Here is a 16,054-nt window from a genome sequence, read left to right on the forward strand (position 1 = left end):
ACAACACAATGAAACCCCGCCTTCCTCTGTATTAATTCCACAATAGTACACAGCTGCAGACCCGGAGACTGCAGATTCACGCCACCATGTTCCACTCAGCTGAATGCAATAGCCTAGCAAGAACGTGCAAGAGGTGAAGGAAAGAAGCAGCTGAGACAGGAAAATGCATTTGTGAGTTTAGTTTTTCATGAGGAAGTAACAATGAAAAATGGCCGAAAGCTCCAAAAAGTGGATTTTATAAGACGCAACAGGCACATAACAACAAGCCCACAGATTATATAATATAGGGACATACTTTTATGCATATCATTTTATTAATGTAAAAAGGTTTCAAAGTATCTGAATGTGAAAAAGGCACAAACAGGAAGTCGGACAGGAAACTCAAGGAGGGCTGTTTTCTCTATGGAGGACGGCCTGACCGAAGTGTGGAGGACCATGTTCATCTGACAGATTACTGCTTCTTAAACAGACATCTCTTTGACTCCGTTTTCCCTTTGCTTCTTCTGGGCGAGAGCCAAACATCCGACCAGAGATGTTAGCATTGCACCGAGAGCAATGCCCATACCTGCAAACTCGGTGTGGAAAAGGTGACAGCTGCAATGCTACAAAAGACTTCCCCAAAAACAAAAACTCTTTGGATCTACACGATTCACGTGAAAGCCACATTTGGCTTCAAAAACTGTGATTTTCGCCAAAAAGCGACAAATATGCAGATATGAATGCCAGACTAACCTATGATGAGACAGTCATTGAGGCAGCCAAAGACATGACCAAGGATAATCAACTTCCCCAGGTACAGGTCCACAGGCAGGCTGGCCAGCACTCGTCCGAGGAACGTCAACTCACCATCGTGACTCTGATTTCTGTCTTCACTTTTTGCAGATAAAGCACCCATCTGAAGAATAAAACAATAAAAGCTTTGGTTAACACAAACACATTTGTCTGTTGGCCTAAGACACTATAACGCAATACTGACTTTACGATAAAAAACCCGGACTAGGCTGCCCACCTCAACATATAATACAACAATGAGGGCTTTTAAAGTGGAGAACTATTGTTTCCTGAGTGTTTTACTGGCCTCCTTGAGTTGCAGGACAGTCTTAACAATGTCTCTGAGGTTGGGAGGTGAGAGAGCTGTGGAGAGGAGGGAGCGGGGATCTCCCATGTCCAGAAGCTTCACCTTTAACATGATGGAAGCCAGAGGAGAAAGCTGAGAGAAGAAATGTACCGCTTATTATCAAAGCTGGACTCTGAACAGCATCTGTCACCAACACGCTCACCAGCATCTCGGGAATCATGTAGTCGGGGATTTCGTTTTCCCAGAAAGCTTTGGTCACAAGACGGTAACAGTAGCCCTTCGACACCCGGCCTGCCCTCCCTGCCAGTGGACACATTTGATTTAAAAAACTGAAGGAGGAAATTATTTCCATTTCAACGTTGTTTACGACTTTTTTTCACCCTTGCGTTGGTTGCAGTTGTTTTTGGAGGCCCAGGTCAGACGCAGAGACTGATAATTAGTATCTGGGTCACAGATTAAGTGACGGACCAAGCAGAAGTCGATCACTGCCAACAAAACAAACCCCAACAAAAAGTTAAAGCATTAAACCCAGAATTTAAAAAAGGCAAATAAAACACTAAAGATAGACGATTCACCGTATTTCACATCTGGAACAGTTACAGAACTCTCTGCAATGTTGGTGGAAAGAATCACCTAGAAAAGAAAAAATAACAATAAAAATAAGAATACAATAGTACTGCAGTCACAAACATGTACAAATATGCACCATTTACCTTCCTGCATCCAGGTACAGGAGGATGGAAAACGCCGTTCTGCTCCTCGAGAGTTAATGATGAGTGGAGGGAACACACCTGAAATCTGAGCCACAGCAACACCTTTATCATCAAGTTAAATGTCAACATGAATAACTTCATACACTTAAAACACATCGGTATGACAAAATCCAGATTTTCACACACTAATGAAGCAAACTTGAAATTTTTTTGAAAAATTGCAAAACAAAAGCAGAAATTACTCATTTTTACTTTTTACTAGCTTAATAAATTATGCTGTGCACAGCAGATACAGTCTGGTAGTTGATGGTGAATTTGGTAGTGACAGAAGCTCTAATTAAAATTATAATAAAAGAAACACACTGTAAACATCACAGCAGGATGATGAGACAGGAGCATCCATCTACTAGACTCACCCCCAAATTCCACTACCTCCGCTCCGATCCGCCCCCGACTTCCGCAGCCGCTCGCTTCCGAACTCAATTTTTACTGGTACCCGCTCTACAACGGCTCCGCTCCGGTGCGGAGACCTGAGGTGGGCAAACAAGCATGCGCGGGATTTTCGAGATCTTGCGATACAGTCTGAGCAATAAACGCCCGTTGTGTGGGAGAAGCATCGAAATGAACTGTTTAATCAGCCCATCATTTGTGTTGAGAGATCAGCAGTGTTTGGATCAACAAAGGGCGACTATTTTGATAGTGGAAACTGTATTTATGGCTTACCTTTGTGCATTTAAAGTTCAGCCGCCATTGATAGTTGTTAAAAGTTGTTAAACCTGTGCATATGAAACAAAAAACGCTTTTTGTTTATCGATTTATTGTGAAAAACGGAAGTTGTGCTTGCTCCTTTTCCTGTTGGGCGGTTGTGATTCCTGTCCATTGACTGCGGAGTTGCTCCGGCATCCAGCAAAAATAGAATCAATCCTATTTTTGCCGGATGGCGGAATGGCGGGCGGCGCATTGCGCTGCACGGCCGCTGTAGTGGAACAGCTCCGATTGACTACAATAGGACAATTTTTGCTGCGGAGTTCGTGCCGGAGCGGAGGTAGTGGAATTTTGGGGTCAGGCTCCACCAAATGTACTCATTTTGCACATTAGCAGTTTTTCTACTTTAATCTTATGGCCACAAATTAGCAACAACAAATCAGATACTGAGCCTCTTCTTTTTTATATAATTAAACTGCAACTGCGTAGAAATACTCAAAAGATGCTACTTTTGTATCTCACCTTTTAAAAGCCAGCTTGGTCAAAGCATCCTGCATGTGTTGGATCTCCCGGATCCCAGGGAGGAAAACCAAAACACTGCCTCTCTCTGATGAAACCCTCCCAGCTTCTCTCTCTGTGGTGCTACTCACACTAATGAGGACAAAATATGTTCACTGATGAGCTTCTTCACCAAAGTATTAAAATACTTTCAACTCACCGGTAATTCTCTCTCTCCATTTCATCGAAGTTTCCAATCAGTCTGATGGCAAGATTGTACATCTCAGGTGAGATGACAGGGTCTTCTGGATAAGGCGGCTTAATCTGATTGAGACAAACTCCTTACACTTAAACCTGAATGGGTGCAAAACCAAAGCCTGCAAATACAATAAACCCTCGACTCGTTACGTTGTGAGAATGTAGGTGGTGGATGTCATCCAGGTAAAACTCCTCTATGGCGTACGGCGCCCCCTCCACCTCAAACACGTAGGCAGGACTCATTCTGCCACAGACTGGTGTGGCAAAGTAGTCTGCAAACTCGTTGCAGTTAATGGTGGCTGACATGAGGATTATCTGGTAAATAAAAAAGCTCTTTAGACAGAAGAAGTGATACAGAAGGGGAAAAAAGACTGATGCAATAATTACTTTGACATAACGAGAGTTGGCATGAAGGAGTTTTCTCAAAACCAGCAGCAGAAAGTCCATCTCCTCTGTGCGCTCGTGAACCTAAAGACACAAGTCATGAATAGTGTATAAAGTCAAGTTAAAGTCCCGTAGTCATCATCACACACGGGTGAAATTCATTTCCGCATCTGACCCATCCCCATGGAGGGGAGCGGTGAGCTGCAGCGGTGGCTGTGCTTGGGAACTACTTGGTGGTTTCACCCCCCATTCCAACCCCTTAAAAGCTGAGTGTCATGCAGGGAGGCACTGGGTCCCATTTTTAAAGTCTTAAGTATGACCCGGCCAGGAATCGAACCTATCCCCCGGTCCCAGGGGGACACTACCACTAGGCCACTGAGCTTTTTTATCCCCAAAAGAACTAAAAATCTAAATGAATCTAGCTTTTTCAATGCACACACCACCACTATTTGACTCAGTAATATAAAACAGATTAAAGATGAGGAACTCATCATTTCCATTCCAACAGACTAATCAGAATCAAGATGGTGAGTTGACATTCCTCGACGCGAGTGCTGGCCAGCCTGCCTGTGGACCTGTACCTGGGGAAGTTGATCATCCTCGATCTGATCCTTTAAAATGGAAATGAGCTATGCAGCTATGCTTGCATTGTTTTTGTACCTCATCCAGAAAAATGTGGGTGAACTCTGTGAGGCGCTTGGCTGAAACCAGCTTTTGCAGCAGAACTCCGGTAGTCATGTAGATCAGTCGGGTGTGCTCAGTGGCCAACTTCTCCAGCCCGACCTGAAACACAAATACACACTTTGGATCAATAAAAACACCTAAAACCAACAAAATGCATCTGTGAAATAACCTTTGTACAATAACACAATAAAACCAGCAATATTTTGTGCAACTGACAAATACAGAAATGCATCCACCGCAAAAAAATCTCAATCATGTTGGATCTGTGGCTCTACGTAAAAACAATTCGTCTTTACCTTCAACTGACAGGAAGAAAAAAAACAAAAATTTGGACATTTTTTCTTCAGAACTCAGCAGCAGCTCTCGTAACTCATGTTAAAAACATAATCATGTCTTGTTCTGCATGAGATTTTCTGGACTAATTCTGATCATTGTCACCAGGAAAATGAATTCCAGTTTGCTAAATAAGTAAGTAAATTTTATTTATACAGCACTAGGTGTCCAGACTGTCAATGCTACGCAAGGATAAAGGAAGATCATTCCAAATTTGGGGTGCAACAGTCTGGAAGGAGCGATCACCTCAACTTGAAATAAGAAGGTTGCAAACATGTCTCACAATTGCACAACGTAAAGAAAAATCTTGCAAGTATAAAAAATAAAGAAACTGTGCTGCACAACCTAAGAATTACATTCAAACTGGACAGTGAATGTTTAAAAATCAATCAATCAACACTTTATTAATCCCAGAAGGAAATTAGAGAATAATTTGAGGCTGCTCTGTAAATAGTTTTCAAATAAACAATACACATAGCACCTTCTGATCAATCCATATCAATTTCAGATTTAAAATAATGTATTGATGTAAACCACACCCACTAATTTCCAAATAATAAGGTGCATTCATCTGTGTATCTCCTTTGATCCGCATTAATGATATTTTCAGCACCAGAACAATGAAGCAAAGAAACAGATTCCTGAGTTTATGTTAGTAATTTTATTTATTAGGTGCATCTGATCTGTTTTATTTTTCTCTGAAATGAGATCAAATCAGTGCTTCTATGGGTTGTCTCCTCTCTGCACTAGAAAAATGTACTTTATTATAATGTTCACTGTAATGCATCTTGATGTTCTTAACAAATAAATTAAAGCAAAGATATTGGTCGATAATGCCAAATATGTAAACTTGTGTTTCAGTCATTTTTATACTGGCTTAAAATTACTTCATTAAGTCTACTAAGCAGGGGTGTAGAAGGTTTTTAATAGGGCCAGCCCAGTAATGATCTTGGACCAAAATAAAGGGGGGCAGAAAGAGATGTTTTTCCAGACGCCAAGACAAATTAAATGCCAAATCCCCCCTGCAAAGTGTGTCACTGAAAGTTTAAAACAAAAATGATTCTTGTGCAAATATTGGTGTATTAACCTTCAATACTAGTTATTAAAATGCAGCAATTGCTGGATTGGTGCAGTTCAAAGTGGAGTGCATCAAATAAAACAATATAAACATAAAGGTGAGACGTGTCATAATTTCAACCCCCCCCCCCCCCCCCCCCATGACCTTCAACACGAGCAGATCCATGCATGCACCCGTTAACCAAATGTTGCACCAACCTGATATCCCACCAGACTGCCCAGAGTACACTTCCGCTGTGTAGCAACCCATCGGGCAATACTGGTAGCTCCGATTTTTCGTGGTTGGGTGACCACAATGTTGCATGTGGAATTATTTTCATTGTGGTGGTCCAGAATGTACTGTGGCAGCTGAGTGGTCTTGCCACTGCCTGTGGCTCCTCGAACGATCACAACAGAGTTACTTTCTATGAGGGAAATCAGCTGGAAAAGAAATAACACATACACACACACATATGTGCACCGTTAAATTAAACCAGGTTTGGTCATTGTGTCACATCAACAGAATAAAGGAAAAACATTTAATAAAAGTTATGAAAACAAAGAGCAGATGGATGCTAAGCTGGTAGTGAGCGAGCACACACACACACACAGTAGTAAATATAACGTCAGCTGTTGTCCCACTGAAGGCAACTTTGTGCTCTTACTGAGTGATTCATGCTTAGTAGCCTGAGGACATAATGTTGGTAAAAGTCTACAAAGAGACGGAACCATTAGAGGAGAGTGCATCATCGAGCTTTGTGCTCGAGTGGCTGTAATAAATCACTAAACCTTACTTTTTGTCGGTTCTTGGTTATGGGCAGGTCTGGGGGTTTGTTTCTGGTGAGACCAGGAGCCGTGCTGCCTAAGGATGCAGAACAGAAAGAACAAGAACCTGGTTTAAAGCAGTAACAACTCCAACTTCTATCTAACAAAGACAAAATAGGATGGGGGAGGGGGTTGACTGCAGTTTTTAATACAAGCAACAGAAAAGTCAACTAACTTTTAGCAGCTTCTGGTTTCTGGCCCTTTCCTCCAGTGGAGTTCAGGTGGCCCTCGTCAAGAGGTTTAGCTGGGCTGAAAGAAAAAACATTTTACTCTGTGAAGTAGTTCTGTCAGTGAGCAAATATTTAAATAAAGGGATCTTCCACCCAAAAGTCATATTTTGTTTGTTGACATATTTCTCAGAGTTAGACTAGCGGAGAAAAAAAACATTTGTCACCAGCCCACTCATTCTCCTGACCCAGCTGTTCTCTGTTAACATAAAACAGTAAGTAAATGGAGCCAACTAGCATTGTGAGCTAAAATCTCCATAAACTCACTCAATAGTGATCCCAATTGTGCTTGGTGACCTAAATAATCAGACTGACTGCAAGTGAAAATATTTTTTTTCTTCGTTTACTTCATTCAAAATAAAAACAAATAAAACATATAAACAATAAGAAATACATAACAAAAAATCAAATTTGAATGAAAAGGAGCAGAATGAAGAAAAACATCTTATAATTTCTGCCCCCTTTTCCAGTAGAAATAATTTATACATAATTCCCATCTGTCAGACACACACACAGATTCATTTTAAACTTTTTCCTTTTCTTAATTACAGTGCGATTATGATCATTGATTTTATTTACATTTTCATAATTATTTAGAAAACTCAATTTGGTACATTTTTTGAATATATTAAATGACAGTTTTTTTCATTTCCCTTTTAAAGGGACTTCACTGAGTTTTGAATTTTTTTTGCTCGCGATTGCCCCCTCAGGCCAAAAGCGTAATGGCAGCTTCAATAGTAGGCTCGTGCACAAGGCGCGCATGCTGTACGTGCACACTCCTTAACGAAAGTAACAGCTGAGACGGTCCCGTGTGTGTGTGTGTGTGTGTCCCGGAGGTCAGACAGGAGAATGCGCAGCTAATTAATTAAATAATTTGGTTCTGTACCTTTCTCTTCAGCACAGCCGACAAAGGTTTAAGATGGGTCAGTCCTCCTGCATGCTCAGATCATTCCCTTCCCTTGCTAGAAAAATTGTTCCAAAATGAAAGTTGAACCCACATCTTTTTTATCTGTGAATTCAATGCCGTTTGGGAGTCTCAAATAAAAATGTGGGCATCTTACTGTAAAAAATATACCATTAATGTAAAAAAGAAACTCTAAATGAAGTATGTTCACATCCAGAATCTTCTGCACGTGAGTCCAACGTCTTACTAGGTGAGCTGAAGCGTCAGTGACGTCTTTCGTATCTGTAACATTTATATCCTTGATGACAGCTGAAACAACGTTCAAAGAACGGTTCAGAGCGAAAATGGCTATTTTGTTGCTAATTTGAAGGCAATATCTAGAAGAAAGTAGCTAAGGGTCCTCAGAAATGTAGCTAGGTTCGTCACTGGGCATTAGGAACAGCTACAAAGTTGCTGAGTTGGCACTACCTCACTCTCTGATGCTAAAGCTACGGGCTATGCCTGAGCGTGAACGCGCATGAAGCAGCCTGCTCGACCCGAGCAGCTCTCTTTTTCTGTGATTTTACAGAAAAACAGGCAATCACAGTAAAAATGCCAGGGCTCATTCTATAGGACCAGGACACTGCAGGAGAATGTATGAAGAAGAAATTTATTATTTCTATAAATGTTTTGGCTGTCAAACTTTCATAATGCCCCTTTAAGTTTATTCCATAATTTAACACCATTTACAGATATATTCCATTTCTTAATTTTAGTTCTAAATCTGGGTTCTCTTTCTTAACATTCGTTTCGATGTCTCACTATGGGATACGCCCCTCCGCGGATTCCTCAGAAGCACTTATCTCAATACGCCAATCCTGATTGGCCAGTGACCGTGACGTACGCGTCCCCCTGCTACTATAAGTAGCAAGCGTCCCAACGTACGCACTATTCAATCACCTCTTCTCGCTTCGGTGGTCGCTTATCTCTGAGGTAAGTTAGCTCAACTGTTCACAGACGGAGCCTTCTAATATTCTCTCCGTCGCCGAACGTTAACTTACCGTCCTTCTGTCCTGACCTTCACCATAGGCTCGGGGCATAACGAGCAGCTTCACACTCCAGTGCATCTGTTCGTTCTATGCTAACACACCAGTTAGCCAACATGGAAGCCGCTCCTCCCACCAGAGGAGTCGACGGTGCAGGAGCTCGCCTCTGTACCTGTGGGAACAAAATCTCAAGCAAAGACCCGCACAGGGTCTGCTCGAGCTGCCTCGGGCTGGAACACGCCCAGCTGGCATTGGAAGTCCCCGGGTCATGTGAGAGCTGCGCTTGCTTCACCCTGAAGAGCCTTCGCCGGCGGCTAGCGCGCCAAGCTAGCCTGTCGGGGAAGGACCCTTGCCTGCCGGCCCCTGGGCCACCGCCTGGGGACGCCAGCGAACATGTCCTCCCGGAGCCGGAACCGTGTGCCGAACTCAGCTGGGGCTCACAGCTCGAACTGGCCGGTCCGAGCCACCCCGCCGAGGATGTGTTGGAGTTGGACTACGGAGACGACGAGGACACCTCGGAACTCCTCATTTCAGAGGAGGACGAGGAGGACGACGTCTTTCTCCCCATCGCTCAGGCCTCCATGCCTAGCTTTCCGTCCTCTCCCAGGGATGGAGCGGTTTCTCCGGCCGCCCACCTGGACATGCAGTCAGTCTGCCGACGCGCTGCGACCAGGCTCAACATCCCTTGGCCCACCGTGGTCACTGAGGCTGTCAGATCCCGCTACGAGGGAAAGAAGCTGCCTCAGGCCACGAGGGCGGCAAAGCCCCTCCTCCCCGCCTTCCCGGAGCTACTCCAAGAAGTGGGGTCCTCCTGGGACAAACACCCGTTCAGCTCCAGGTCTCCTGTCCAAGGAGCCTCCTCGCTGGACTTCGAAGGGATGGAGACGGCTGGCATGCTTCGCATGCCGCCGATGGAACCGCTGGTTGCAGCCCACCTGCACCCACGGCTCTCGGCGACTTCCTCCAGGCCTCCCGCTCTCCCTGCGAAGGCGGACCGCTTCCAGTCGGCGCTGAACGAGAGGGCGTACAAGGCTGCCGCCATCTCGGTCCGAGCTTTGAATGTCTCCTCCATGCTCTCGGCGTACCAAGCCGAGCTCTGTGAGGACATGAATACGAAGCCGGACCCGGAGGTGCGGGAGGAAATAACCGTACTGACCGACATCTGCCTGCGTGTGCAGCGCTGCGCGGTCCATGCTACGGCTAAAGCTATGGGCATGATGGTGCTTCAAGAACGTGCACGATGGCTGAACCTCACCAACCTCTCTGAGAGAGAAGGAGGACATTTTGGACATGCCAATCGTGCCTGAAGGCATTTTCGGCTCTGCCCTGGCATCAATGCAGCAACGGTGTGCGGCTAAAAAGAAAGAGGATGAAGCCCTTCATCTCTGCCTTCCCCGTAAACCCTCACCGGCGCTGCCGGCTCGGCCGAACCTGCCTCAGGCAGCTGCCCGAGCCCAGCCTCAGTTCCGGATCCCAAAGCGCCCGAAGCCTCAAGCTGTCCAACCAGCTCCTTCGGGCTCAGAGCCTCGACCAGTTTGGCCTCAGGGATCCGGCAACCAAGCTGCTCCGCCACCGGGACAATCCACCAGACACGGCGGTCAGCAGGTGAGGAGGAAGAAGTGGGCAGCCTGTCGGAGTTCTTCCCTCCCGACGCTGCAGCTGGCGGTTCCCCGTTCGCCAGCTCCTCCTGTTGGATGTTGCCATGGTGCTTTCTCCCCCCCCTCACGGAACCCCTCCGGCAGAGTTCCCGAGCGGTCCAGGGTGGGGCCAGGACGTGCAGCCGGCGGTGCCGGCTCAAAGCACACGTCACAAGCACTCACATTGTTTTTCACAAACATGTCATGCTCAAGGAGCATTAAAAGGTTCGCTGTCGCATCCAGACAAGATGTCAAGGGCGCAGCAAAAATCAATATAAATGTCACCCATGAGCGGTTCCAGGCGGGGGCGGCGCCACGGGTCATCCCCGTAAGCCTGGGCCGTCAAAGCACAAAGCCCCCGCGCATGCGCAGTGGCTGCCACGAGCACCGCTGCCCCACAACCTCTGGAGGGAGCTGGTGCTCCGTGTGTCACGGCTGTGTCACCGCTCTCCACTCACAGGGAGGAATGGACAGCGGTTTCTGCTTCACGTTGGGTGCTGAGAACAATTTCGAGAGGTTACAGGCTCCAATTCGCTTCTGTTCCTCCTCGATTCTCCGGCGTAGTGTTCTCCCACGCCCAGGGGTCGTCAGCTCACATCCTTCAGGGAGAAATCTCCTCCCTGCTGGAGAAGGGAGCGATATGCATTGTGCCTCCCGATCGGTCTCAGAGCGGTTTCTACTCCAGGTACTTCCTGGTCCCGAAGCGGGGAGGGACCGGGATTCGCCCGATCCTGGATCTGAGGGCCCTGAACCGATGCCTCAGAAAGTACAGATTCAAAATGCTCACGCTCTCATCCCTTTTGCGTCTGATTCACCAGAGCAACTGGTTCACCTCAATCGACCTGAGGGACGCATACTTTCATGTTCCCGTGTACCCTCCACACAGGACATTTCTGAGGTTTGCCTTTCAGGGAGTGTGTTACGAATACACCGTGCTCCCATTCGGCCTCTCGCTGAGCCCGAGGGTGTTTGTCAGGTGTACGGAGGCGGCGATCGCCCCTCTGAGAGGGAGGGGCATTCGGCTGGCCACGTATTTAGACGACTGGCTCCTGCTGGCACGGTCCAGAGAGGAGACAGCGTCAAACACGCTGGTTGTGATCCCTCACTTGTGTGGTCTGGGTTTCAGAATAAACTGGCAGAAAAGCGCTTTGCTCCCCTCCCAGAAAATAACCTTTCTAGGTCTGAATCTGGACTCAGGGGCGTTCACGGCCCGTCTCTCGGCACCGCGCGTGAACGCGCTCTCGTTCTGCCTGGCGCGCTTCCGCCTACACAGTTCGGTGCGGTTTGCGTTATGCCTCAGGCTTTTGGGTCTCATGGCGTCGGCTATTTCAGTGGTACCACTCGGCCGTCTACACATGAGAGATTCTCAACGCTGGGTGGCTTCTCTGGGTCTCTCTCCAGTACGCCACAGAGCGCGCAGGGTGACGGTCTCTGCAGCGTGCGTCACGGCGCTCCGCTGTTGGCGTCACCCCTCCCTCTTGGCACAGGGGGTGCCTTTGGGGTTGGTTCTCGTGAGGAAAGTGGTCACGACAGATGCGAGCCTGTCAGGTTGGGGGGGGCTCCTGGAGGGTCGCTCTGTCAGGGGTGTGTGGAGCAGAGAGCTCTGGGGGACACACATAAATTATCTGGAACTCCTCACGGTCTTTCTAGCCCTGAGGCGCTTCCTGCCTTTTCTCTCTGGCCATCATGTCCTAGTGAGAACAGACAACACCTTGACTGTGGCTTATATAAACCACCAGGGGGGGCTGCGCTCCGTGCGGTTACACACGCTGGCACGCAGACTGATCCTATGGTGCAGCAGGCATCTCCTCTCAATCAGAGCCACCCATGTCCCGGGTGTTCTGAATCGGGGGGCGTATCTGTTGTCCAGAGGGACACCCCTGTACGGGGATTGGAGCCTGCATCTAGCAGTGTTGGAACAGATTTGGATCCGGTTCGGCACAGCCGTAGTGGATCTTTTTGCCTCCAAGGAGAATGCTCACTGTCCTCTGCGCGACCGAGACGCTCCACTCGGCGTGGACGCGCTGGCGCACGACTGGCCACGGGGACTGCTTTACGCTTTTCCCCCAGTGGCCCTGATACCACCCACCTTGCTGAGGGTACGAACCCAGCTCCACACTCTCATTCTGGTGGCCCCATACTGGCCAGCTATGCATTGGGTGGCGGACATTTTCCAGCTCCTGGAGGGCCAACCTTGGAAACTTCCGCTTCGCAGGGACCTGGTGTCCCAAGCGGGAGGCTCGATCTTCCACCTTCATCCAGAACGGCTGGCCCTGTGGGCCTGGCCCCTGAGGGGTGCGGGCTAGTGTCAGCAGAGCTGCCCCAGGCGGTCATTCGAACCATTCAGAATGCTAGGGCCCCCTCCACTAGGTCCCTATATGACTGTAAATGGAGGGTGTTTGAAGCCTGGTGTCAGGGCAGGGAGGTCTCACCCTTCCAATGCCCGGTGAACGTCATTCTGTCTTTCCTGCAAGACTTGTTGGATGGGAAGAAGGCTTTCTCCACCATTAAAGTGTACCTAGCAGCCATTTCCTCCCGACACTTGGGTTTTGGGAAGAAACTGGCAGGTCAACACCCCCTGGTGTGTAGCTTCATGAGGGGCGCGCGCAGGCTTCTCCCTGTGTCTCGACCCCTGGTGCCCTCATGGGATCTGTCCTTGGTGCTGTCGGCCCTCTCCGGGCCTCCATTTGAACCTATGGACGGCCTGGACCTTAAGATCCTGTCTCTTAAGGTGGTGCTACTCCTGGCTTTGGTATCTGCAAAGCGAGTTAGTGACTTACAGGCTCTCTCTGTGCACCCATCCTGCACCCAGTTTGCACCCGGTGACATGAAGGTGTCCCTGAAGCCCAACCCTGCCTTTGTGCCTAAGGTGGTGGGCTCCTTTTCTCCTATTATCCTCACAGCTTTCTACCCGCCACCCTTCTCCTCTCCTGAGGAGGAGCGGTGGCACAAGCTGTGTCCGATTCGCGCGCTCAAGGAGTATGTGAATCGGACGGAGAACCTTCGCAGGGGGGACCAGCTTTTTGTGTCATGGGGTGGGCCTCGTAAGGGGAAACCCGTCACAAAGCAGAGGCTTTCCCACTGGATTGTGGAGGCTATTTCTATGGCTTACTCCTGTCAGGGCATTCAGGCTCCTGTTGGGCTCAGGGCCCATTCTACTAGGGGCCTGTCTGCTTCTTGGGCCCTTTTTCGGGGGCTGTCAATCCAGGAGATTTGTGCTGCAGCAAGTTGGGCTTCTCCACTTGCATTTGCACGCTTCTATAAGCTTGATGTTTCGGTCCCTGCAATGACTCACACGATTCTGAGTGTGGGGTCTTTGGCGGGCCAAGACGTATCCCTGTAGGTTGGTGATCGCTGGATAAGCTGTCTGGCAATACGGGAGTCTCCATATCCCATAGTGAGACATCGAAACGAATGTTAAGAAAGAGAACTTTAGGTTACTGTCGTAACCCCGGTTCTCTGAGTAACATGAGTGAGATGTCTCACCAGACAACCCTTCTTGCTGGGCGAAGCGAGAAGAGGTGTTTATCTTGAATAGTGCGTACGTTGGGACGCTTGCTACTTATAGTAGCAGGGGGACGCGTACGTCACGGTCACTGGCCAATCAGGATTGGCGTATTGAGATAAGTGCTTCTGAGGAATCCGCGGAGGGGCGTATCCCATAGTGAGACATCTCACTCATGTTACTCAGAGAACCGGGGTTACGACAGTAACCTAAAGTTTTGTAAACACACCAGTTTCTTTCAGCATGTAATTACTATTTCTCTCTTTCAAATATCCCCTGAATGTTTGTTGGCAGAGTACCTAAATTGGCTTTATACATGGTTTGTATGATTTTCCAGTCTTTTAAATCATGAAATTTCAGTAATTTATATTTAATAAACAATGGGATAGATGGATCTCTACAGCCACTATAATTGACGATTCTCAGAGCTCTTTTCTGTAAAATAAATAAGGGTTGTGTATAGTTTTTGTATGTTGCTCCCCAGATTTCTACACAATAAGTCAAGTATGGAACAATCACTGAATTGTACAATGCCAACAAACCAGAATTAGTCAGTAAAAACTTGACTATGTAAAACTCATGAAGATTTGGCAATTCTACCTGTTATGTAACTAATATGGCTGACTAACTGCATGGTGGCGCAGTGGTTAGCACTGTTGCCTCGCAGCACGAAGGTCGCAGGTTCAAAACTCGCCTTTCTGCGTGGAGTTGCGTGTTCTCCCCATGCATGCGTGGGTTTCCTCCGGGTACTCCGGTTTCCCCCACAGATCACAACATGCCCTATAGGTTAAAAAAAAATTGTACGTCGCTTTGGATAAAAGCGTCTGCGAAATGAATAAACATAAACATAATATGGGATTTTTAATGGTCAAATGCAGACCTTATTATCTCCCCAGAGAGCTCACCTTGATCATACTTACTGCAGTGTATATCTTTCCCCCTCCCCCCCGCCCCCCCCCCCCACGCTAATGCTAGGTTGGCCATGAAAGAACTTTCTGCAGCCATTAACAAACACCAGAATAAACACCCCGAGGCTGCTTTTATTCAGTGCGTTTACATGCAGCCAGTAACCCTTTCAAAACCCGAATATTCACGGTTCCGCAGGTCCGTGTAAACACCACCAGAAACCCGGATATGCTCATAACCGGGTTTTTAAAAACCTGGTTACTACACCTGGGGTAACCCTTTTCTAACCCGAATGTTTGGTCATGTAAACGCATACCGGGATATCCCCATCAAAGCGTGTGTTCTGCACATGCTCTGTTCGCAAGGAATCTTGGTCTTTTGAGTAGCGAGACGTCTTGTATGTGCCAGAAATCCGGAAGTAAACAACAAGTTGGGAGCAAAATGGCGAGTCGCAGCAAAGCACCACAAATTCGGAGTGACGAGGAAACTAAAGCGCAAACAAACAATGTCGCTATCTCTTCCGAACTGGGAAACATGTTTTCACGGATACCGGAACGATAAGAACCGGAAATGACGCATATTGCGTCTGGACGTAGTCCACACGTCCTGACGCTACCCCAACGTCCGCATTTAAATCGGGTTATGCAAGTTAGGGGTAACTCTTTCTATTTGTGCTTGTAAACGGGTTATTCTGATCAACTCAGAAACCCGAATGCCGACCTTAACCCGATCATAACCCGGATATTGGCTGCATGTAAACGTAGTCGTTGTTGCTGGCGAGTTCAACCACACCAACTTAAAGACATTCCTCCCCAGATTCCACCAACATGTCTCCTGCCACACTAGAGGAGACAAGACTTTAGACCATGTTTATTCCAACTTGGCTGGAGCCTACAAAGCAACACCCCTCCCCCACATTGAACAATCGGATTATCTCTCCGTTCCTCACACCTCGGTATTCACCACTCATCCAACGTGTGAAACCTGCTGTGAGGACAATTAAAGTGTGGTGAGAGGGGACAGATGCGGTGCTCCAGGACAGATTTAAAAACACAGACTGGAATATGTTCACCAACACAGACCTGGACCAGTATGCCTCATCTGTACTGGATTACATCTCCGTAACCACAGACAGTGTCACCACCCAGAAAAGGATCACCACGTACCCCAATCAGAAGCCTTGGATGAACCGGGATGTTCGTCTCCTACTGAAGGCCCGCAACACCGCTTTTAGGACAGGAGATGCACACGCCTACAGTACAGCCAGGGCTAAAGAAGGGCATCAAAAAAGCCAAACACCATTACAAAAAGAAGAT

At 47.5% G+C, this 16,054-nt stretch overlaps 1 protein-coding gene across 1 annotated transcript in view; it reads right to left on the reverse strand.

Moving 5' to 3' along the window:
- tdrd9 (tudor domain containing 9) overlaps positions 1-16,054 on the reverse strand; it is a 38,601-nt gene that overhangs the window by 8,223 nt on the left and 14,324 nt on the right. Inside the window, exons 2-15 of the mRNA XM_015970055.3 lie at positions 6,710-6,783; positions 6,504-6,571; positions 5,929-6,150; positions 4,297-4,419; positions 3,640-3,720; positions 3,403-3,567; positions 3,215-3,318; positions 3,019-3,147; positions 1,792-1,876; positions 1,654-1,711; positions 1,459-1,563; positions 1,281-1,378; positions 1,079-1,210; positions 733-895 (exon numbers count right to left, since the gene is read on the reverse strand). Coding sequence (XP_015825541.3) covers positions 733-895; positions 1,079-1,210; positions 1,281-1,378; positions 1,459-1,563; positions 1,654-1,711; positions 1,792-1,876; positions 3,019-3,147; positions 3,215-3,318; positions 3,403-3,567; positions 3,640-3,720; positions 4,297-4,419; positions 5,929-6,150; positions 6,504-6,571; positions 6,710-6,783 — 1,607 coding nt within the window. The remainder of the gene's footprint in view (positions 1-732; positions 896-1,078; positions 1,211-1,280; positions 1,379-1,458; positions 1,564-1,653; positions 1,712-1,791; positions 1,877-3,018; positions 3,148-3,214; positions 3,319-3,402; positions 3,568-3,639; positions 3,721-4,296; positions 4,420-5,928; positions 6,151-6,503; positions 6,572-6,709; positions 6,784-16,054) is intronic.

Source organism: Nothobranchius furzeri, chromosome 18, assembly GCF_043380555.1.
Source record: "Nothobranchius furzeri strain GRZ-AD chromosome 18, NfurGRZ-RIMD1, whole genome shotgun sequence".
Taxonomy (NCBI): Eukaryota; Metazoa; Chordata; class Actinopteri; order Cyprinodontiformes; family Nothobranchiidae; genus Nothobranchius; species Nothobranchius furzeri.